Consider the following 24,961-nt stretch of genomic DNA (forward strand, 5'->3'; position numbering starts at 1 on the left):
AGAAAATGTCCAGAACCCCGAAAACCATAAATGGAAAAGTAGACTTCTAAAGGAAATTGAGATTTTGTAAAATTCGCAGTTCCCTGCAGTCTTGAGGAAACTGAAAATGATCTTTCTAATGCTTTAGCCCTACAGTCCAAAATGGCATAATTTGCAAATATTTCTCTTCCCAACACATCTGCTCTTTGTAGGAAGCAGGCTAGAGACTCAGCCAATCCCTGGAGATGTTTATTGTAGTTGTGCACATTCTCTTTGAACATGACACAAAAGAGAGAGGCCCATTGTAGAACTGCAAAAGCTAATCTTTGCGATCACATTTCAAGCAACTCACAAAGTAGAAAGGTACTAGTGCCTACTCAAAGTCAGGGCCACCCACTCAATACTCTTTTCTAGATTCTCAGGCAACCACACCTGTTTGGAAAACTAAAGAAGAGAGATGGGAGAACTAATGGGCCGTGGGATCCTGGCTGTTTGAATATGCCCTCTAAATCTGCCTTGTGTCAACTACTCTTTCTGGATTTCAACCTGCAGTTCATGGCAAGAGAATGGGGAAGGGTGGCAACAGGGCACAGAGAGAAAAGGCTGTGGGAGACACAGCCAGCTGCCTGACAGCAAAGAGCTCTATGGATATTTCCAAGTAAATATGCTGGCAACAGCACACAGTACAACAGACCTCTGCCTCCTGCAAACAAAGAGTTTGCAGACAAAAATTCAAGGCAGGAAAACTACAAAGGGAATAGGAGGAAGTGGAAGCAGGAATAAACAGAGAAGTGATACAAGAGTGTTTTGTTCTTGCATTTAAGATTAATACATAAAAATGATATATAGATGTCATAAATAAATACATAAAGACAATTAGATGTATGGTACAGGTAGTCCTTGGTTTATGATCATAATTAAGACTGGAACTTCAGTTGCTAAGCAATATGGTTATTAAGTGAATCAGGTGCAATATTATGACCTTTTTGCCCTGGTTGTGAAGCAAATCCAGCTTGTCAAAAGCCCCCTAGGAAGATCACAAATGGGGATCACATGACCCCAGGAGGATACTGCAACTGTCATGAATACACGCCTGTTGCCAAGGGCCCAAATTCTGATTACGCACATTAACTGTGGGGATGCTGCAATGGTCATTAAGTGCAAGGACTGGTTTTAAATCACTTTTTTCAGCACCACGGTAACTTTAAATGGTTGCTAAACAAATGGTCTTAAGTCAAAGATTACCTATAGTACTAAATTAGCCAGTGTGAGGTTATTTTCCCACTGAGCCCGATGTTGTTTACTATGACTGCAGTGGATCTTCTGAGTCTCAAGCAAAGGGCAGAGAGGGAACCATGCATATTCCTTCTGAGCTAAAGTCTCTGGATGATAGTCTCTGAACATGTCCATATCAAGAATATGATCAGGTACAGAGTCTCCTTCATCAGAATAGTTCAAATCAGTTTGGATTGAATTTTAGCTGGGTTCAGCCTTTTCAATTTGTAAGCAATTTTATCAACATCAGGGGGAACCAATAGTTGATCCTAATAAATGCCTCAAGGATCTTAAACATATTTAATGCATTTACAGATCCATTGGCTTGAACCTGATGAATTGGATGCTAATCTGCTTCATCTTAGACCAAAGCACTTTTCTGTGTCTTTGTGCCAACAGGCTTTAATTGTTTTCACTGATGTTAATGTCACAAAGGAATGTACATTTATAAAACATAAAAGCATAGCTGTTAACATTAAGGGGCTTGCATTTTGACTAAAAACAAAATGTTTTTTTTAAAAAAAACACAGAGTAACCTTTCTTGCTGGTGGGGCAAGATTAATCTTATCTAAATGAATTAATGATGAGAAGGCAATAATCCACTCAACATTTTCTTTGGTATATATCCAAAAATTTTCCTTTCCCCCACCCCACTATCTAACCATAATACCAAGATGACCTAGCAACATATTTTTTTCTGTCATGTCCCCATGTTAAAGCTGTTTCATCCACAGCCTCAGTCACAAAGTGTATAAGACAGGTGATTATTTTTCCCCATAATTGTATGGGAGGTAAAGTGGCAAGCAAAATCAGTGTGATGTATCAAATTTCACTCAGATGCAGCCTGGTACATACAATATCTGGGTTATTTTTATTTGAAGTTTTAATAATAATAAGAACAATAGTACCAATAGTGATAGGTGCAGTCCCTTGGATGCAATCCCAAAACATCTGGAACACACCATTGGCATTGACAAAATCACCACAAGTCAATTGTAAAAGGCAGTTTTACTCAGAAAAGGCTTACATCCTATGAGAATACCTTTTAACACCATAAAACAACAACATCTGCCTACCCCAGGACCTTGGAAAGAATTCAATAGGGGGATAAAAATACCAAATCCAGAATAAATATCTGACTGTGCAACCAAAGATAATAGTAATACTCTGTTGCCTCTTAAAGAACCAAAGTAGCTATCAAAATTTTGTAATAACATAAAGCACTTACAATTCTCCTGGCTGAGTAGTCTTATCAGTAGAACCTTTTTCTGGATCCACGAGGACAATAGAGCAAAATGGTAAAATGATAGGATACCCCTCCACCCTTACTTTTGAATAAAGTCTGAAAGTTAGCATTTATTTGACCAAGGTAGAGAAAGGAAAACAGAAGGGAAAAAATCCTTAGCAAGAGTGTTGCTCGTGTCTCAGCTTCCTAAGCTGTAGAATGAGCTTGGAGATTCCTGGCCCACTTTATTTTTGCCACAACTTCATGATTGGCAAATGTTTGCCCCGCTGATTAGTGATATGCAGAAGAGGGAGACGAGGAACTCATCAAAAATATTTTTTTTTCTTATTATGTAGTGCACATTCAAATTCCGAGCCCTACAATTTGTCAGCAAGTCAGACCAAAAAGTCCAAGGCAGGTCAGGAAGTAGAAATAAAGGCAGCACATTTCTCCTCCCCTCCCATGCGTGAACAGCACTAACACTGCAGTGGGAAAAGGCCCTAAAGGAAATCAGTAGAAATTGCTTTTTAGTAGATAATGTTAGAATTATCCATTGGTGAACCCATCACTGTTTAGTTGGCAAACTCAAACTAAATTCACACTTATTTGGGAGCAGTCACATTATTTCATGCAAAGGACCACTGGATTTAGAAGTATTAGGGGACAATAATCCCCACTCTTAACAGCATGGGCCATAGTTTGGGGAGGGTGGGAGTTGGGATTCAACCATTTGAAGAGTATCTGGCTGGGGAAGGAGACAATTCTCCCTAATTCCCGTTTTGGCAAGGTTGAGGAGCAGGATCCAGATGGCTTGGATTCCCCAAGACCCAAAAGCAGATTGTGCTCAAGGCCTGTTGGTCCTTCTCCCTCTGAGCTGCTGGCACCATGTGGGGGGAAAGAGCGGGCAATGACTCTGGGAGAGCCTTATGAAGGTCGAAGAGGACAAAAGGATCCTGCCTCCAGATTTCCCCCCCCCCCCGTCAACAATCTGCGTAATTGACAACGGAAGCACGCCGAGTCTGAGCAGGCGAGCAGTCCCTGCCAGCCGGCAGGCATCTCTGCCCGAAGGGGAGGAAAAATCTCCTCCTCGCCCCCTCCCCCCCCCCCACAACTGCCCGGGTCCTGCATCGACCGCCTCTGCCAAGAGCGATCTTCGCAAGCTCACTCACTCCTTTTCGTTGGACTCGAAGGAGAAGGAAGATCGAATAAGAGATGGGGGAGGGGACTGCACGTTGAAGTTGAAGTAAGTTGGGTTGAAATAATATTGCAGGACGGAAAAGGGATCTCCAGCTCAGGCAAGAGAGAAAGGGGGAGGCGGTGGTGAGGAATAGCTCTCCGGCACTTTGGCTCCGCAGGCCCAGAGAGTTCAAGGCTGGGACTTGTAACTTGACTTCTTCGCGTGTGCGTTTAGGAGCACAGCCCGCGAAGCTAACCTTGATGGATTCGCGCTGTACGAAAGTTTTTTTCTGTGCAAGCAATATGAATAGGTATCTTAAGTAATGCTTTGAATAAGCGATTTCCCCCATATCCTCGTTTGCTAAATTAATGCAGTTCTAATATTTCTTTCCTGCTTCCTTTCTCTCCCTCCTTTAAAGGTCTTTTAGAATGAGCGGATAAAAGACATTATTTTAATTATTTAATTAAATTAAATAATTTATAATTTTATTATAAAAAGCCCAGTTGATCCCCAAAGCTTGTGATACGTCCAATTTCCCCCGTCAGTGAGAAAGTACTATATTATTAATATTAGCCTGTAGGATGGATGGGGGAAACAAGCCGACGTTGCTAAACCATTATTACCAACGTATCTCGTCGTTGGCCAACAATGTCTGCAATACTATAAGTTTCCTACCTTGCTATTGGCCGTTCTCCGAACGCTCTTTGGATTATGATGTATTTCCAATCTAGTATTTTTCCAGCTAGGTATTACTATAGTCTTGGGACTATAGTATAATTCCCATTTTTCCCCAACTGATTCCGGGAGTCCCAATACACTCAGGAGACATCATGTTAAGAACTCGCGCACAAAATAAATTACGGGGTTGTTGGACTTTCTTATATCTTGGAGGCTCGGACTTCAGCCTATACATGTTTAGGACCGAGCGCTCTGCATGGTGTTAAAGACTGATTAGGGAGTTAGATATATTTACCATCGTTCTAAAATCGGGAAAAATTGACAGGTTTCAAGAGAGACTTCATAAACTATCCACAAAGTTTCTCTTCTCTCTATGCCATAGAGTAGTATCATATCTGGCAGAATGGGGCAGGCGTCATCTGGTAAGGTGCCTTAAATAACCTTTTATGTCTGACAGTAATTATAAAGCAATCGTATTATTCAGCAGCCGTTTTAAAACTTGGAGACATTGATGGGCTATTGATGGGGCGGACTACCTAATGGAACCTCACTGACTAATACCAACCAGTATAAGGGGACTAAATGCGGAGGGTAGGTTATTGAAAAGCTTGCAATCCTGCTTTGCGAGGTTTTTTGCGACTTGTCCAGAGATATTCCCCTTTGTAGGAAAAAGAGTCTTTGATCCGTTGTAGCTTGTCGCTTCTCTTGCCCGCTCACGAGAGGGTGTTCATTTGCACACGTTTAAATGCTTGCAGGTTGGCTGTTCGGAGCCGTTCGTCAGTACAGTATCCCAACTACAGTAATATTAGGTCGGAGATAGCCACGTGAAGCTCCCGACCAGCCCTGTCCATTTGACTGTGCGCAGAACAGGATTAAGCTCTAAACTTTAACTGCAAACGTCACGCCTCTGTGTTGATCACAACTATAGTTATATATTGAGATAAAGCCATTCTGGTCATGCGCAGAGGGTTGTTTTATTAATTCCGTGCATTGCAGCGCTGAGTTTTGGCATTAATGAAATCATGGAGCTGAGCCCATACACTAAGTCAAATTTTGCCTGTAGGGTTGAAATCACACGCACACTCCTTTATTTGGGAATAAAGCCTATTGAGCCATTGCCAGCCTGAGTAAACATGCACAGGAATAGACTAGTCTGCACAGCTGGTCTACCCTGACCTAAGATTGATATCTCGTGCAAACCTCCGTTTTAGAGAAAGCCATCTTTCTGCCTTTCACCAAAATCAAAACCCGATAGCCACGTTGCAAGCTAGAATTTTTTTAAAAAAAAAGAACGCTCCCTTCGAAAAAACTTGCATAGAAGTTACTGCTACTGCTGATTTACGTGGTAAAAACGGTTCTAAATCAAACGATGTCTTCCAAAAATTAAATTTAAAAAAAACACGGAGGAATTAACATGGAATACAGTAATTTCCGGTTCTAAAATGAGTTTATGCTGGAAGTAACCGAACTGTGCAAATCTCTATTCAAGAAAGGACAACTGAGAGTAAAAGTGCGGCATCTGAAGACTGGCCGGGGTGGGTGGGTGAGCTTCATTTCTCTTTAGTTTAAGAAGGTCAAGACAGCTTCCTCTCCCAACAACAGAGGAAGTGTAAGACAGACTTGGCCGAGAGCACTCAGTGAACATCAAGGCCGAGCGACAGATTCGAATTCGAGTCTTTCCAGGCTTAGTCTAACTCAGTACAAACACGACTCCACTCCCGCCCTCCCCACATACACACACACACACACACACACTCTACGGCGTGGAAAACAATGAACAGATGTCGGGCGATGAGCAATTCCAGATTAACGTCGTCCTTTCAGGCGGGTATAAATTCCAAGAATGCCGCCCTCTCCGCTGGCTGGCTGGCATTGGCGCTGCCGCGTTATCCCACCCAGCCAGCAGCTCGGCGCTGAGTCCAGAGGCTGCCGCCTGAGGTGCAGCTTAAAAGCTCGCTCTGGGTTGCAATAGGTTGACGCACGGCGCACGCGCGTCTCGGCGAGCTTTCCCTCGCCCCCCTCCCCCCCCCTCGCTTCTTTCCCTGCAGACGCCGTCGCCCTTTGCAACTTTTCTTGCACTTCGCACCAAGCCGAGGGAGCAGAAGCGCGCCCGCCTCGGCTGCGCAGCAAACGAGCGAGGAGAAAGAGAAAGAACTACCTTGTGCCGCCGGCACAGAATGTAGTCGGGACTGAGGGAAAGGCGAGGGAGAGCGGCACTTTTGCGCCTCCGCGGGACATGGATCGGAGCAGCTGCTGCCGCCGCCGCTGCCACCCCTCTCCTACTCTTTGATGCCGGAGGAGTTCGCCTTTCCCTTGCCCGTCTCTCTCACTCGCGCTCTCGCAATGGAGGGACTCCGCTGGGGCAAAGCTTGCCGGTGCCGGGCACCCGTGGCAGCGGGTAGGTAGACGGCCAACGCCGGCGGCGGGGAAGGAAGTCTGCAGGCGTGCTCGGGAGGCGTTGAGCCTCGCACGGGAGGCGGCGGCGGCGGCGCCGTGGCAGCGCTACCTGGCTGGGCTGATCCGAGTCTAAGACGTTGCGATTGTCCCGGCTCGACCGCGGATGGACCTTGCGAAGGAGGCTTCTTCGCTCCAGCGCTGGAGCGTTCCCCCTCCCGCGCCAGAACAACCCTGTCATTTTGTCACCCCCTCTTTGCTGCGGAGGAGATTTACGAGAAGTTGGGTTTTGGGCTTCCTCGATTGGATTACTTTGCTGCTATAAGCTAGACTGGTTCTCTTCTGGTCCCCTCGGTCGTCGTCTCTTCCTCCCTCCCTCCCTCCCTCTCACAATGGAGGTAAGTAGCGCTTTGAAATGAGAGGGGGGGGGGTGCTTGAAATCCGGTTGCTCGAGACACGGGGAGGAGGAGGGGGACGATGGTTGGCGTTTCCTCCCGGTTTTGAGTCAGAAAAACCTGAGACATAAAGAAAACTTTTTTTCTTCTTGGGAAAGATGAGCTTAGCCAGACCTATTGATTCCCCCCCCCCACATCCCGAATGTTAGGTTTATGGTGGAGCTGCTGGGAAAGGGTAAACATTGCCCTCATAACATTAAACCCCGTTTATGCGTTAGGACACGCGCGCGCCGCAATCGAAACTTTTTTAGTTTTCGCAGAAACCTGTTGTTTCAAAGGATTTCTTTTTTAGTCGTCCCTCTTATTTGCCTTGGAATGAGTGGTCGATTTCCTTGGAAAGTAGCTTTAATTCCTCCCTAAATCCACATGCCTTTTCTCGCCTATACAGTAGATTTTAAAAGGGCAGCTTTTGCCACTTTAACTCGTTGGGATTGAAGAAACGGGGTAATGGCAGCCTTGGAAAGGGCCTGTACCTTTAAGGGGGTTTGGCTGGTGGCCAGTAGGAAAAAAAAATCCCTGGATGACTTTCTCCTCCTCCATCTCGAGCGCTCAGTTTTTGTTCTCGGGTTCTGTATGTTGTTACTTTGCATCTGTAAAGGGTCCCGCTTTTACTTGCGGAGGGAGGTTGGAAGGGATTTGTCTCCACCCGCTCCCCCAGGCCCTTTGATGCTCCAAATGTTCCATGTTCAAAAAGTAGTGTGTGTTTGTTTTTAATTGTCAATTGCATGCTAAATTAGTTACAGTCTTGGGGTCATTGAAAGTTCAGCTTCAGCCAGGAAAGTTCGGCTTTTCTCTCGATGGGTGGGGTAGGCAAATTGGCATAAACGGACAGAAAGTCCGGCGATTTTCTTGCATTTGGGTTAATCATGGGGTGAGCCGAAACAGTCGCTTTATTCCACCGCCTGGTATGCAGCGCCTGACTTGCTCCCTTTGTTGAAAACCTGAAGCTACTGTAATCATTCCCACCAAACGTCCGGGACACTTGGGGGTTGACAGGTATCGGCTCTAAAATCCGAGCCGGCCCCTTGCAGCAATTCTCGCTGCATTTTGCAAGCCACCAGGTCCGAAACGGCTCGCAGTCTGCATACCTACTTACCTCCAAGTAGGACTGAGCATTAAAACAGAGGCCATAAAACCAGATGCACTAACAGACTTTCCAGTCCCCTTGCGTTGTTTTTTTTTTAAACAAGACAAGGTCGAAAGCGGGGAAGCCCGGAGGCTGGCGCGCTCCGTTGCAGAGGGGGGGGGGGCGGATGTATAAAAGGGTTTCTTTTTTTGCCAGTGTCCCAAAGACAATCGGCTGCAGAGAAGCTGTATTTGCTACGGACCCTCTTGCAGATACAGAAAATGGTTCCATCCCGAAGGAGTGGAGGGATCTGCTTGAGCGCGGTGCGTTTTTCTTGGGCGCCCCGTCTGGGATGGGATGGGGGAGGCGTCTCGCTCTGAGGTCCTTTCTGCTCTGCGCTAGGGTGCACTGAGTAAACTCAAAAGTAATGAATGTCACCAAAAGCCGAGAGGAAGGCGACAACTCCAGCTCAGCCGGCTTTCGTCTGGACCTGCGTTTCGCGGTTGCGATTGCCCTCTATCGGGGAAGGAGGAGAAAGCCTCCTTAGAGCAACGTGACAGAACTTCCAAGTCAGGCAACTTGTCTTCTGTGTAATAAGATATTTAAAGCTCTCCTCCTGTCTCTTCAACCTGTGGAGTCCCTTCCGCTTATTTTTGAGCAGAAAAGGGTTTTTGTATATAAAATGCAGTAAAACTTTGGATTCTGCTAGCAGAGTTTTTTTGCACGAAGCATATTCCGAGTACTCAGTGCAGGCTTAGGATGTCCTTAATAAGGTTTCCTCCCGCGTCAGCAAAATAGTACAATCGAGTGCTTGCTTCAGAAACGGCAGCTCCAATGGGCCACCCGCGGGCTGGGATTTTCTCCATTGTACCCCCTTTCCCAAAAGGCCCTTGTTTCACTCTCTCTCACACACACACGCACGCACGCGCACACACACACACAGAGTTTTAGTAGTAAGCCTCAGCAAATGTCCCACCCTAGACCAGGGGTCGGCAACCTCGGCTCTTTTATGACTCGTGGACTTCAACTCCCAGAATTCCTGAGCCAGCATAGCTGGCTCAGGAATTCTGGGAGTTGAAGTCCACGAGTCATAAAAGAGCCGAGGTTGCCGACCCCTGCCCTAGACCCAGACCGCTGTGACCCTCAGATTCAACTTTCTCGCGAGTGGTTTATACTTGGATTAGCGTTGTCAGATTGCACCTTGCGAGCCCACTGCTCCCGAGCGGAAAGCCGAAACTGCGGCCTGAAGTCCTGAGCCGCGAGCTCCTGCATGGATGCACCACAGCTAAAGATCACGCGAAACGGAGGGAACGGGCCCAAGGCCACACGGGAAGCTTAGGCCGGAGGTAGGGGAAGCGACTGAAACGCCTCGAGGGGGCCGTCAAGCAGTGGCTAACGGAGCCGCCTTTTCTTTCCATCTGCCGGTTTTTCCGCACGCTGTTCGCCTTTGACGAGGGGGCGGCCGCAGTTGGCTTTCACGGTCCCCTCGGCCCCTTTAACCTCCCCTCTTTTGCTGAAGCGTGGGCGACTTGATGGGGCATGAACTCGCTGCATTCCCGTGTGGCGCTTCAGTCGGATAGAGAAATAAATCGGGCGCCCCTCTTTAGACGCGCAGCCTCACCGGCCCGTTCCCCCAAATTCTTCCAGCGTTCTGTCACTCTACATTTGAGGGGACCTCTTAGCGGGGCGCGACCGCGCCTTATTTTCCGTGGGATTGAACCAAAACAAAAGCGGCGCGAGGACGAGATGGAAGGGGCTCGGAAGAGGCCAGATTACGTCCTTCGGGACTATTCCCGGTGCCAAGACTCCCGTCGGCGAGAGTTCAAGCATGTTAAAATGTGACTCGCGGGCCAACTCCATTTCCCCGCTTCTTGAAGCTTGGAAGAAGCCGTTCTGGCCCGCTCATCTGGAAAGCCATTTTCCTTTTTACCCAGCACGAGGCCGAGGAGAGTCCGCCGAGCAATACGGGGGGGGGGGGGGGGCGGATTCCCAGAGGAATAAACCAAACTTCCCCAAGAGTTTTGCAAGTCGCACCTGGAGGGCGATTTGCAGTCGGAAACGCGCCAAGCGCGATCCCGCCTTCTTCCTACCCGGAACACACTACACCTTCAGCTGTATTATCCCCTCCCCCCCTCATCTCTTGGGTGGTAGTTAAGACCGGAGGAGTAATTTTGTGTGTGTGGGGGGGGGGGGGGGAGAAAGAGTAATCCCATTGGAAATAACGCAGCACGGGCTTCCGAGTAGACGCGGTTAAAGACTTGAGTGGCGAGTAGAATTGTCTCCTGGTCGGGACAGTTAACACTGCAACCCTACCGACCAGGTTGAAATATCTATTTGCAAGGGAGTGCAGGGAAACAGCACTGGATTGTGCTGCTCTTAAAAACACACACACACACACACACAACACCTTGCAAATGGAAATGCCCGTTGAAGGGCTGTCTTTTCCAGTCTCCAACCCGTCTGGCGTGCCTAAAATCCTTTGGAGCCCCTCCTAGGATACTCGCCTTCCCAACGCAGTCATGCCTAGGCAGCGAGCGAGCGTGCAACTCGAAGGCTGCCTGTTCGGAGCCCTCCTCATTCGGATGCGCGGCGTTTGCGTGCGAGGAAGCCCGGGGTTGTGCGTGAAGAGCACACCCGCCCTCCGCGGGCGAACCAGGGCCGTGGCGGTCTGCGGTGGTTCCGAGAGCCTTCTGCTTTATCGGGGGAGCGGCTCTGAAGCTGCCCGATTCTCAAACCCGGCTACGGAGTGAATGGTTTAAGGTGCGCCAGGCTACCCCTGGAAGCGAAAGGGAGTCACTTCTGGCCGCGAATGAATCGCGACAATCTCGATGGAGTGGATAGAAACGTTCGTGAAATTTCTTTTAAGTGGGCAAAGAGAGACGCTAATTGCTTTGGGTTACGCTGTCGGATGTTTAATTGCCTTCGGTTCCCGCCAGTAATGCAGAATGGGGAATGCTCGTCTCCTTCCATTGAGAAGGCTTGTCACCCCTGAGCCCAACTCCTCCTACCCTACCACTCCAGAATTCACTAGAGAAGGAGAAATCTCGATCGGTCCTCAGAACACTAAGCCATTGCTAGCCCTCCCTTACCCTTTTGGGGTGGGTTCTTGCAAACCCTGTGTAGTGTTGATGTGCTGTACCTGTGTGTGTGTGTGTGTGTGTGTGTTGACTTATCTCTTCCCTGCCTCAGCCCACCTGCTTCTCCTGACAGGGTGGTCAGCCATGGAACCCAGCAGCACCCAACTTGCTGCAAAAGGGCTGGGTTGTGCCCCAAAGTCAAGGTCTTGTCTACTGGAGTCTGGGAGGAGAAAAAGGAAAGGAGGAGGAGGAGAAGGAAGAGAGGGAGGACCGAGGGCTGGGTACCGCTCAGCTTTCCTTCAGTATTTGGGCTGCTTGGAGAGTTAGTCAAACACTCAGATCCAACAGTGGGGCAGTTGGGTGGATGAGTGCACTTGGAGCAGCAGGCAGTGGCTTGGCCATTGCACTGTAAGAACTCATTGGGGAGAAGGGCTGCTGCTGCCTTGCAGAGAATCCCCCCCCCAGGCTGGACTTTGTTCATTTTTGAAATGGTCTGAGCCGCGCAATAACAGTCAAATCAGTCTCTTTCCTCTTCCCTCCCCTACAGAAGTGCATGGGAGCAATAATGCAAAGTGGAGCTTTGTGGACAGGGGCAATGACTACCAAATACTTTTTGTTGGGTCTGACCATCTTCTCTTCACTTCTCCAAATCATGATAGAAGCCAGCTCTTGGTGGTAAGCTTTTAAATTCTATTTTTATCATTTCTAATCCCCCCAACACACAATATATAGGTGTGTCTGTCTTCAGTTTCCAGATAATATGAAGAAGGAAGGCCCAGATAGTTCCTGGAAAATGTAAATACTTGATTTATGAAACACTTAACATTTTTTTTTGTTCCGTTCCTATAGTGAACTCTGCCACATATATGTAATAATTTAAATTCTCTATGGAACCAATTGTATAGTAGAAACTAAATAAAATGTGAAGTTGAAATGAGTATTCAGTTTGCAACGTAAGCACGTATACACAAAAGTGAATCATGGGAGGTATCTCAAAATAATGGGTTTAGTAGCTTTCTGTTAATTTTTGAATGAAATAATATAATACGGTTATAGAATAGATTCTGTATACACACATAGGAGTAAGCCCTATCGATCATAATGGAATTTAATTTTTGGAAATAGTTGTGCTGTCTGACTAACAGACATTTATCATTAAAACACACAGTTGAGTTAGAAAAATATTTGGCAAAGTATATTCTTTGTAACTGAAGTTGTTGGTTGTAGATGTTAAATTAAGGCATTTATTTCATGAAGTCTGTAGGAATTGTCTAGTTCAGATATACGTTCACATAGTTTACTAGTTTCCATACGAACTATATATTTTTTGTTATTTAACTTGTTAATTTTATTGATGTTCAATATGTTTTAGGTAGTAATTCTCTAATAGCTTGTATTATATATTTTTTTAAAAATGTATGGTAGATTAGGACAAATGCCTTCAGTGTTGTTTTTTTTAAAATAGGTTCTCAAAAATGTAGGGTGAGTGCAATAATTTGAAGCTAAGGGGGCAAATGGATTTAGATAGATGCATAATTTAATTTTTGTCTTCTGAATTTATGCATGTGGTTTAGTGTAGTATTTCAAATATTTAAAAAAGTCTGTCTTTCTACTTTGGCCAGTATGCCTAGAGCATTACTGAATCTTACTTCCAAGTAAATCTGCTGTAGGACTGGGATCCATGTCTGCATGTGCATTCAGTTTATGTATTTGAACTGTCTCTTATTAATATAACTCTTCTCCTTTTACAGGTCTCTAGGCATGAACCACATGAATCCTATGAACCCTGTCCAGATGCCAGAGGTGTATATAATTGGAGCCCAACCTCTCTGTAGCCAATTGGCAGGACTGTCTCAAGGACAAAAGAAACTCTGCCATTTATACCAGGACCACATGCAGTACATTGGAGAGGGTGCAAAGACAGGGATCAAAGAATGCCAGTATCAGTTCCGCCATAGAAGATGGAATTGTAGTACTGTGGATAATAACTCTGTTTTTGGCAGAGTCATGCAGATAGGTAGGAAGTGCTTTAGAATCTACGTGAAGTATTTCTGTATGTTATGTGCTAGAAAACTTCGCCTGGTTCTTTATGTGCCACTGAAGACCATGAAGAATGGAAACGTTAAAATGCTTTTAGCAAAAAAACTTATTTTTGGTGAGCAAGCAGCCATTGTGAAACTGATAGTTATATAGCAAAGAGAAGAATAATACTGTAGTTCTCATCCCATCCCAAAAATAAACCTGTTTTTAGGACAGGAGATTGGAGGCAGATAGTGGTATTTGACTGGCCTGGGATTATTTTCATATCAAAATCATGTAATGGTTGAATTTTGTCTTTGGATTAATCACTTTAATTTTTGATACCATTATATCAAGTCTATTCTGGACTTTTATTTTAATACATAATTTTTCAGCCCAAGCTTATTTACATATATAAAGGTAAAGGTAAAGGTTCCCCCGCACATGTGTGCTAGTCGTTTCCAACTCTAGGGGCCGGTGCTCATCTCCGTTTCAAAGCCGAAGAGCCAGCACTTGTCCGAGGATGTCTCCATGGTCATGTGGCCGGCATGACTAGACGCTAAAGGCGCACGGAACGCTGTTACCTTCCCACCGTAGTGGTCCCTATTTTTCTACTTGCATTTTTACATGCCTTCGAACTGCTAGGTTGGCAGAAGCTGGGACGAGTAACAGGCGCTCATTCTGTTACGCGGCACTCGGGATTCGACCCGCCAAACTGCTGCCCTTCTGATCGACAAGCTCAGCATCCTAACCCACTGAGCCACCGCGTCCCATATACATATATACCAATATTGAAATCATACGTTTAAAGGAACTCAAGAAAAGCAAGTTCAGGATTATAGCTTTCTGAAAACAAGCTAATTTTCATTAAAGAAATTTAAGCTATGCTGTGAATTATGTTGGTGTTTACAGACAGAATACTTTGAATAAGTCAGAAAGTGTGCCTATGTGGGTATATGCACCCGTAGATACATAGATGATACATATTCTTAAGTAATTGCTATTGTTCATAAAAGATCTCTTTAGTAGGAGTATATCTTTTGTCAGTTGACAATTTTATTTTTTTGCTGAAGAGCTTACACCAGCAGAATTCCATTTTATGCTTTTCAGAGGTCTTATCTCTGAGATCCCCATTGGATTTGATGGGTTCAGTACAGCATCATTATAAGTTGCTATTGGTTGACTGATGGATTGCTGTTTTCTCCCCTCATCCACTTGCAATAATGACATTAGAATATCTAAGCCTGTACCTCCGGTCTAACCCTTCCCTCAATTTAACTCACAGTTAGATCTAAATCTAATTTTACATTCCTCTTTTTGAAAGAGGATAGGAAGGGATTGGAATGACTTTAAAATTAGATTAAAAATAACTTCATTTAAGGATTGAGTAGGCTTCTGCTTTGCGTGAAGGGATGCTGTTAAGTCACATTTATTCTGCAAGTTAATTTTAGGTAAAATAACCTTTACAAAATCTCAAAGATTTTCCATGCCTTTTTTAATGAAGTAAGTGGAAACACTTGCCTTTTGAAGACTTAAAATATTCTCTCGCAAGTCTTGCATTATAATTGCTGTTGAGGGAGGCTTAGAATAAAATTGTTTGTTGTTAGTATTTTGCCTTGAATACTATGGGATATGTTCCATAGATATAGAGTGCTAAAGGCCTGAAATTATTTCATATATTAGCATAGATGTATGTGTCCAGGACTTGAAGATTGGTTTTTTAATGTCTGAGTTTATACAAAGTTTGCAACCATTAGGCCTGGAACTAGTTCTCATTTTAGTTTCAGGCCTCTAGATTCCTGCTCATAATATATCTGCTTTTATTTCATGTGATTTAAAATGGCAATAGCCTGTTTCGGTTAATCACAAGTCAGGACATTGTGTGCATCCAACTTTTTAGATCGTGAAAATGTTAGTGAGAACAAGTAGTGTGTCAAATTTCTCGGAAGCAGTGAGGAATTGTCATTTCACATTTCAGCCTACTTAAAGTGAAATATAAAGATAGGTTGTTGTTTCTCTTTATCCAGACACCTGTTTCTTACTTAAACACTTGTTTTACCTTGCTATAAATCCAGTGACAAGTGTACTTGTTACAAAGGATCGAGCCTATTGGCTCTTTTTCTTGGTGTTTCTCAGAATTTTTGTGAGAAATTCTTAGCTGACTTGAAAGAATACTTAGAAGATTTGTGTAAAGTATTAAAATATTGCAAGGTTATATCAATTCTTAGTCTAAATTCAAGTGAAGAATAAAAGTGTAATGATTTGATTGATGTCTTTATTGCTGAAATGAACAAATCAGACTGATGAAGTATATTGGTGTTGTCTCTTTAAGAGCTGATGTAGTGATATATCAACATACATTACTGTTGGCACAAGTATTTGTTTTCTGAACAATCCTGGAAATATTGGCTATTTCCAATACTTTGGAAATATTTGGGTACCTTCGCCTTGGCTAGATGAAACAGTAAATGATAACAAACCAAACATTTTCTCAGAATTATGTCTATGACTTGATCTCCAAAAGTTGGGTTGGGAGCGGAGAATGCTTTTCGAAATCAATTTAGCTTAGTACCCTACTATATATTTCAATAAAAGTATATGATTTAAAAAAAGTCCAGTACTTGGTATTCACTTAAATCATGAAAACCACTAAATCGGTGGTATTTAAAAAGCTAAACTCTGAGTAAGATTACAATTTAAACTAACTTTTGAGCCATGTAAGCAAATGCTCTTACTTTTTCTGAAGACTTTCTTTCAAAATTACATATATGGAGGAAAGGATTTTTCTTGTTTGAAATGGATAAAGATTAACATGTCATCTTTTTGTGATGTAAAGGTATCATGTTTATGCTTAGCACAGGATAGAGAACTTCTAAACAAACCAACACTCTGTTGCTGGCAGAGAGACTTCTAATATTGTCAAAGTTAATGATATTTGTCTTAAACATGCCACAAATAAATTTATTCCATCTGTTATTTTTCTTAAAGTATACCATCTCTGCATTTTTTCTCCATGCCACAGTAAAAAAAAATCTCTTAAAATATACTTTGGGAGAAAAACATAAAACCTAAATGATACTAAAATATATATAATCGTCATATGTATGCAAAAGGAAGTAAAGTGTTTATGAACTTAATCTGAACCATACTAGTGTAAAAATCATACGGCTTCTCCCTTATTCATGTAGGTGTATTAAAATAAATCAGATTTTAACATACTATCAAAAATTAATCTGACTGCCAGAAAGCTGACAGCAAACCTCTTTGGGATAATATAATTTTAAAACCTTTGTTTTAAATACAATTCTTTGGCTTTTAAAAATATAGCTATATACTTTTAAACTAATTAATTTGTCTTTTATTTGGAAAAACCTGGAATGAGAGGATTTTAGGACCTAGGACACCACATTGTAAAGGATTGACATTCAAATTATTGCGTTTTATCTTTTGTGACAGTATCCTTAGTTACAACTTTAAAAAGCTATAGACAATTGCTCAATATGGCTAAAATTGGAAGAAATCAGGATTGGACTTGCCAATTTTATTAAACTTCTATGGATTTGAGTAACCTATTAACCAATAAATTTACTTTCAGACTATTCAGTAACTGGCCTATTTGGGTAACCTGAATCTCTTACTTACCTTAAAAGCATCTCTTAACCTCTTACATTTTTTGTGCAGGTCACTTGGTATAGAGTACATTTCTAGAGAACACCTCAACCATTCTTGATAAGTTTGTGAGCCTCATCATTATATCAGAACCTTCTTTTCCAGTATACATTTTTTGTTAGTTTATCAGATACCTCAAGGGTGAATGAATTTTGGGACCAGTCAAGAGGATTTCCTCATAGTTGTTTTTTTTTAAAAATAGGAACTTCATCCAATACCAACAAGTTTGGTCAAATATTATACTTATGTTCACATGATATACCCTATTTTTTCAAAAGTACATTAATCCATTGGGGAAAGTTCTTCCATTATAAAAGTAATATATCTTCTTCTTTGACAAATAAATGTATGCCCCCTGGCCTCCAGTGCTGAGCAGCCTCTCTTTCTCCTTTCTTCTTTTGTAGGCAGCCGGGAAACTGCTTTTACATACGCTGTCAGTGCTGCTGGCGTAGTGAATGCCATGAGCCGTGCCTGTCGAGAGGGAGAGCTGTCTTCCTGTGGTTGCAGCAGGGCTGCCAGGCCAAAAGATCTACCTCGGGACTGGCTGTGGGGGGGCTGTGGAGATAACATTGATTATGGCTATCGTTTTGCCAAGGAGTTTGTGGACGCCCGTGAGCGAGAGCGGATCTATCAGAAAGGATCTTATGAGAGCGCTAGAATTTTGATGAACATACATAACAACGAGGCAGGCAGAAGAGTAAGTAGCTCAAAAGGGGATTCTTTTCATCTGTTTGCTCTTACCAAGATTTTTGTTGCTGCGTAATTTGCAGAAAGGTTGATTTTTTCCATCAATTCCTATTCTCACATTGTTCATTTGTTTGGAATAAGCTGTCTTGTTTTTGAATTTGTTTTCTTGAACAGACCTGATGAAGAAGTGCAGAAATGATTATTACAATCTTTATTGATACCACTACTAGTAGAGGTAGACTAGACAGGATACAATACCTCAATTTAGATAAAAGACAAATGTCCCATTTTAAATAATAAAAACCCCCAAGAGTTTACAGTCCACTGCAGTGCCACTGCAACAACTAATGCTTGATTTCCTTCCTGTACATGGGGCTGAAATTATACTTTTCTCCCTCCAAGATTCTTCTAGTAAAATTGTGCAAGTCACAGTAAATTTTCTGCAGAATAGAGTTTTATTAGCTTATATTTCCTACCCATCCAGTTTTCTTTGGAAGGGATGAAAGAAGAAGCATATTTACTAGAGCGAAATGTTCTTGTGTGGGGCTATTTTCAGTCTTCCTTATAAGGCTGTAAAAAAAAAAGTGCCACCCTCTCTGTATTATTAAAAAACAGGCTTTTTTGTGGTGGAAATTGGTTTTATGGCTTTTTTTAATCTTTGAAATCTTTCAAACGAATGAGTGTAAACTTCATTTTATTGCCCTGAAGTGGAAGGAGCCAAAATCATTATTTTTCCTACAACTGAGGGTGCCAGGAGAAGTCGGCTAGAGACTTTACACTTGTGTTTCAAGGTAAATTAAGATGAAGGATAATTGAAAATTAATAACATTTAAATGTGACAAGAAGGCATCTGAAAGCCTTGGAAAGGCCAACTTGCTGCTAGAAAGAAGAAAAATGACTTTTCACAGTTGCCTATGACGGCTTTGAGTGGTTCCCTGCTACCACCCTTTTGAGTTGCCTTCCTCCCTTGCCATTTGGCAGGGTTTGAACCTCCCCCCTTTTTAATGCTGGGTGGAAATGGCATTCAGCATCTACCTAATGTGTCAGACCCCAGGATTTTTGGGGCTGTGTCAACATTGACTCATGTCTATTTATACAGGGTAAATTATCAAGGTCTTCTTGCCAAGACTTTACAAAGAGGATATTGCGGTGTCGGCTTGTCCCCCACCCAGAGGTGTTCTGGGGTTTTCTCTTTTGGATGGAGTCACTTGGCTATGCATGAAGAGTAGTGTGGGAGGGAGATGCTGAAATGGAATGGAAAATGTGCTCTAGGAGCAGCACATCTTTCCAGTATGAAAATGGGAAGTGAAAAGAAAAATCTGATGCAATTCTACTATCAATAAGCCAGTCAACTGACTGCTGAAGTATCATGGATTTTTTTTCCAGTCTAAAGGTAATAGGTAAAACCAACTTGTATATACCACTCAGAAGTTTTATTTTTGCTGGAAATCTGGATTTTCACAGGTTCAATTATTTCCAGTTTCCCTTCTTGAAATGTACCTGCCAAAGTTGATTACCTTCTTTCTACTGATCTTTCTTTTCGTTATTGGAAGAGTTAGCATCATTGTATTTACCAAATCTGCAGCTTGCTGAGCAGCACCAAACAACTTTGAATTGAATAGAGAAGGGAGGGACTGATATCTCGTTATCTTGGTGAACCAGGGGGTAGTGGTGAAGATAGATGACATCCAGTTAGTATGCAAGGCATGAGCTTGTGCTTGTGCTCACTTGAGGATGACCACCCATTTATCAGCCATGGATAGGGACCTCTGATCCTGCTTATTTTCTGTTTTTGCTGCATTGTTTGATTGTTGTAAATCAGGAGGTGGAAAAGAGAAGAAGAATAAATCTGCACATCTGAAACATGCTCAGACACATTCTTTTGCTTTTCACGTTGTTGCCTATTGTACTGGTTCTTGAAATGGCTTCCAATAATAATAAAAAAAAGGCAAAGATGCCCTCAAATCAACCTCAACTCCTGTTGACTATATGGATGGAAATAGTTTGCCATTTTCTTCTGGCTAACAGCCCTTGAATTTTCGGGTAGTCTCTCATCAAAACTAGGACTTATTCTTCTCAGCTTTTTTGGAATCACCCAATATTAGATTGCTAAGCAACCATCTGTGGTTCCAATAAAATAATATCTAATAAGATGGAATTCTAAGGATTTAACAGCTCAACAGCCATTGCTGAAAGAGAGAAGGCCATTTATGGTAGGTTAATATACTTAAAAATCTGAATATTCAGAAAGCTGCTTCATGTAGTTATGTAGGGGAAGTGAGAGAGGGAGAACCTCTTCACCAACAGTAACATCATACTCTTGCATAAAAATGGTATATTATTGTACTGGAATTGGTATGTTTGGACCAGGTATGAGCATATTAGACTGGCATAATTTGTGTAATGCTAAGACATTTGTAGCATTTCAGCAGCCACAGAAGTGTATTAATTGGAGAAGTGTGATCAGGTTGCATATCTCAAGATTGATCAGAAATTTGTCCCATTCCTTTTTTTAGGGCCTCTAATAATGCCTGGCATCCTTTTTCCCCCCGTATCCCTTCCAGCATGCCAAGGAAAGATAAAACAATCTTTAATCTTACATAATATGCTTGAAGTAACACAACAAGTTCTCCATGGTAACTTAAGCTCATTAATACCAACAGGTGTAAGTAGGTCCATTCAACTTTGCTAGAACTTTCCCATACATTTGATCCTGCTAGCTTGGTATAATTTTGTAACACAGGATGGAGTATATTCTTTGATCCTGACCATCAGCATATGGTGAACCATTTGCAGACAAGTTGGAAATGACAAACAGATGACCATGATTATTTATTCCAGTATTGTTGCTTTCTGGGACCATTTACACGTTAAAACAAGTTTCAGTTTGCATGCAACATTTTTTATTTCCCATATTTTCAATGCTAATTGAAAAAGTGAAGAAGAAAAACCTCCAGAGATGTGGGGAGAATCATTCAAATAATGCAGTGAACTACTACATACATTCTTTGACACCAAGTGAGAAGAAGGACTTCTTGGAAAAAATCCTAGAGTTGAGAAAAGTTGAAGGCAAAAGGAGAAGGGGATGGCAGAGAATGAGATGGTTAGATAGTGTCATTGATGCAATGGACATGAGTTTGGGCAGACTCTGGAAGACAGTGGAGGATGGGGGGGGCTGCCATGGTATGGTCCAAGGGCGTGCAAAGTATTGGACACGATTTAGCGACTGAACAACACACTGCATACAATTGCTGAGTACAATTGCCTTTTCATGAATTCATTTTTAGTGAAATTTGTGAGGTAGTATCATGTCATAGAACATTGGGAAGATAGGACAGTTTCTTTTCTACATTTTAGCAATTTATAGCCTGATTTTTAATATTTTACTGTCAACTTTGCTGCTAAAGCAATTTTCTAAAACTACAATTTTGTAACTGATAATGCTGCAAAGGTTTTCTACTGAATATGGAAGTGCAGGTCATAGTAACTTCGACATTTATATTTTCTATATCTTTTCCCTCTGTTTTTTAATACAAAAATAATAAATGGGCTGATAGATAAAAAAAGTAGATAAAATATATTGTCAGACAAACCTGTCAAAAACTCTTTTATTACATTGGGTATGATGTGACAACCAGCAGCAGTTAAGAATGGGGGAGTTTTTGTAAAGAAGAAAAAAAAGGTAAAAAATTAATCACCTCTCCAAATGAATGTTTTCTGGATGTTTTTACTTTTATTGTTTTATATTGTTTTAACTGTTTTATAGTTTTAGAATTGTAAGCTGCCCAGAGTCATTTGGTTCAGATGGGCTGCTACAGAAATTGAATGAATAAGTAAAATAAAAATTGTTACTTAGCAGCAGGCTAACAGGAGATTTCAAAGAGGTAGGGATGCTGGAGGATAGAATAGACTGTGCCAAGTGAGGAGACGCTATCATTCGCAGCTGTTTCCCCAAAGAGTAGTGCATACAGAAGTGGTTGCTTTGTTTATTTTACACCAGTTTATATTTTGCGGCAATAGGTCTAACTTTTCTTCTTCTGACTCCTACAGACAGTGTATAGCTTGGCGGACGTAGCCTGCAAATGTCACGGTGTTTCTGGATCATGCAGCCTAAAGACCTGTTGGTTGCAATTGGCTGACTTTCGCAAGGTGGGAGATGCGCTGAAGGAAAAATATGACAGTGCTGCCGCTATGAAACTCAATCTCCGTGGCAAACTGGTTCAGGTGAACAGCCGCTTCAATGCACCAACTATTTATGACCTGGTATACATTGACCCTAGTCCTGATTACTGCGTGCGGAATGAGAGCACTGGGTCTCTGGGCACCCAGGGCCGACTCTGCAATAAGACTTCAGAAGGCATGGATGGCTGTGAACTTATGTGCTGTGGCCGGGGCTATGACCAGTTCAAGACCGTGCAGACAGAACGCTGCCATTGCAAGTTCCATTGGTGCTGCTATGTGAAATGCAAGAAATGCACAGAGATTGTGGACCAATTTGTCTGCAAATAAGTGGGATTGTGTGGGAGAATCTTTCCAGTCCACCAGCAGAGGAATTGTCCTAAATGATCTCAGTTCTTATTTATAGTGCCCAATGGGTTGCTTTCCTTGTTTATATGTTAAATCTTTTGCAAAGAGAAATGATGGGGAAACCTTGTTACATCCAGCTCTGATTGTGCATAGTTTTATATTTTTTGCAATAATGGAGGGAGGGAATTGACAGAATATTTATTTGCATATTTGGGATTAAGATTTAACAATAGCAACAAAAATAGGATAGTTTAAAAGGATATCCACTCTATACCAAAACAGTCACAAGAAACATGGTATAAATGCAGTAGATGAGGTATTTGTGTCACATGCTTTGGATCAGAGCAGGGCTGGACTTGGTAATACAAAAAATCTGGATGTGGCTTTTGTTCATAACTTTAGTGATCAAAAAATAATAAAAATAAAAATGTTCTAATGGTAATGATTACTTTATCTGTAAAACTTTAGCACAGCGTTCTTCAAACCTAGTTGCATGGCAACCTGCAAGGATGGGTAAATGCATAAGGTCCCTAAACTACTGTTGTGCTGCTAGGTAACTTTTAAAATCCATTAAGTTAATTTGAGCTTTTTCATTTATTCTTGGCCTACATGTGAACATGTATTGAGTGAGGACTGGGCATGTAAAGATGCTAGGAAGGAAAAATGCAGTTCTTTCGCCATCATTCACATAATACGTTTCTCAGAAGATACAGTACTTGAATTGGCAAATACCATTTCTTAAAAATTACAAACAAAATCAATAAAACCTGACTTTTAAGTACTCGTAGATCAAAGCAATATTTGGAATACTGCAAGTTGCAGTAAAATAAGCACATCTCATGTATGCTTAGACAGCCTTAGTTTAAGAGAATATTAATAAGTTAACTGATTTCCTGAAGTTTGTGTGCTAAATAATGCTGGAAACTGAATCTGTATTGTGCACTACAAAAATAGGATTCTTTATTTTTAAAGTGCTATGGGTAGTATGTTTCTTTTCAGAAATGGAAGTTGGCTCATATCATTGTGGAATTGAGAACTTGGCTGTCCTGTATAACAGCTTGAAAATTTTAAAGTGGGCTGTGTGGCAAACAATATCCTTTTCATCATCCTGTGCTACTTTTGTTTGTTTTAATGCACAATGCTTTAAAAATATATTGTGGCTATGCACAAACTGCTCAGACTATATTAGAGCAGTTACTTATATACGGGAAAACTTTGGTCTGTTGGTGTCTAGTATCTCAAACCTTTTCTCATACATATATGTTGTCAGTACAAACTACAAACCAACGATTTCTTTAAGAAAAAAAGAACATAAAGTCTGTTCAAATTACCAGACGGTTTCTTTGTTTAGACTAAGCATATTATTATCCTCCCCCAATTTTAAAAACACTGTCAATTCACTTAAGGGGCTTTATTTGGGTTGGACGCTGGCCTCCCTTTTTCTGGAGCTTGAAAATTGTTGAAGGGCAAGTCAGTCACAATTTAACTCTCTTTTTCCTTTCAGAAAGTATTGGATTTTTCAACTTGGTTTAGTGAAAGATTTGGCATGATCTGAATTGTTGGTTGTGCACTTGAGCTCAGAATTCCAGAAAGTTTAATGTATGGTTTAGAACAGCCTCGCTCAACCTGGTTCTCCACCTAATGTCCAGCACTATGCTGCCCTTAACAGCATAGAACACTTAGCTGGGATGAGCTGAAATAGATTTATTGCAAATTCATTGTTGCTAGTAATGGAAACAAATGATACCTTTTCCTTTTTTTATAAATAAATAAATTCTGTGATGAATTAGCATATTATACAGGCACAGTAGCCATAGTAAATCTGTGTATTGTTTCAATTTTAGTACATGTGCCGTTGAAGCATGTTTTGGCAAGACATTTACTTGAATTGGAACAATATAGAGAAAATTAGCATGGCCCCTTGTACAGGGATAACATGCCAGTTTTCATGTAAGAAGAGAATCTTTTTTTCCCTTGACACAAATTTAATGCATTCTTCAGCTTCCAAGACCTCACCCAAATTCACCCAGCCCAATAAATATAAACAGATTGGAATTAATGCCAGACTTCCACCTTTCATTAACGTACCAGAAGTTTCATTTGTCACAGACTGTGAGCTTTCTCGTTAATGCCATCATGATTACCAGCTTTTACAATGATGATTGCTCTTAATTTATTGTGCAAGGAAATATTTACTTCCATGGTTCCTAGTATTTGCAAACCAATGGCAACAATAATTTTCATAAATAAATAAAGCACTAGTTCTTGAATATGTCACTTTTGGTTTTTATTATACAAAAACCACCGTGTTTTAAAATTATGTTGAATCACTTATCCTTTATCATGACTTCTGCCTATGAGCAGAGAGGTCAAATGATCCTAGCTATTAAAAATGCTATTTAATGTAAAATACTTCACTTTGTTCTTCAGATAATATGTAAATCTACTATGTCCCCTTCTTTGTTCTGTACATTTAATGTACATATTTTTGTCTTGTGTGATTTGTATATTACATTGGGTTTTTTAAAGGCTTATGCCATATTGGAAGATAGACTATAAAATAAAATGTTGGTTATATATTGGGAGATGATTTTAATTCTTTTAGGAGAGGTATTTTTTAAAAAAGCACTTTTATTATTTTTATTCTGCCTATGTTATTTTTATAAATAAATCAAGGCAGCAGATCTTTTAATTCTCCTTCCTCCTCCTATTTGTCTTACAACAACCCTGTGA

At 41.7% G+C, this 24,961-nt stretch overlaps 1 protein-coding gene across 2 annotated transcripts; it reads left to right on the top strand.

The window, feature by feature from the left end:
• Window positions 1-3,668: 3,668 nt before the first annotated feature.
• On the top strand, window positions 3,669-24,961 carry WNT5A (Wnt family member 5A). 2 transcript variants are annotated; one of them, XM_083353208.1, is made up of 5 exons: window positions 3,669-3,722; window positions 11,874-12,001; window positions 13,078-13,343; window positions 17,419-17,711; window positions 21,752-24,961. In XM_083353208.1, the coding sequence occupies exons 2-5, from the start codon at window positions 11,880-11,882 to the stop codon at window positions 22,208-22,210; spliced, it is 1,140 nt and encodes a 379-aa protein (XP_083209334.1). In that variant the 5' UTR covers window positions 3,669-3,722; window positions 11,874-11,879; the 3' UTR covers window positions 22,211-24,961. The 2 variants fall into 2 exon arrangements, with proteins under 2 accessions (XP_083209334.1, XP_083209333.1); XM_083353207.1 differs by lacking the exon at window positions 3,669-3,722 and adding an exon at window positions 6,909-7,126 and having other exon boundaries at window positions 21,752-24,960.

Source organism: Vipera ursinii (genome assembly GCF_947247035.1).
Source record: "Vipera ursinii genome assembly, chromosome: 2".
NCBI lineage: Eukaryota > Metazoa > Chordata > Lepidosauria > Squamata > Viperidae > Vipera > Vipera ursinii.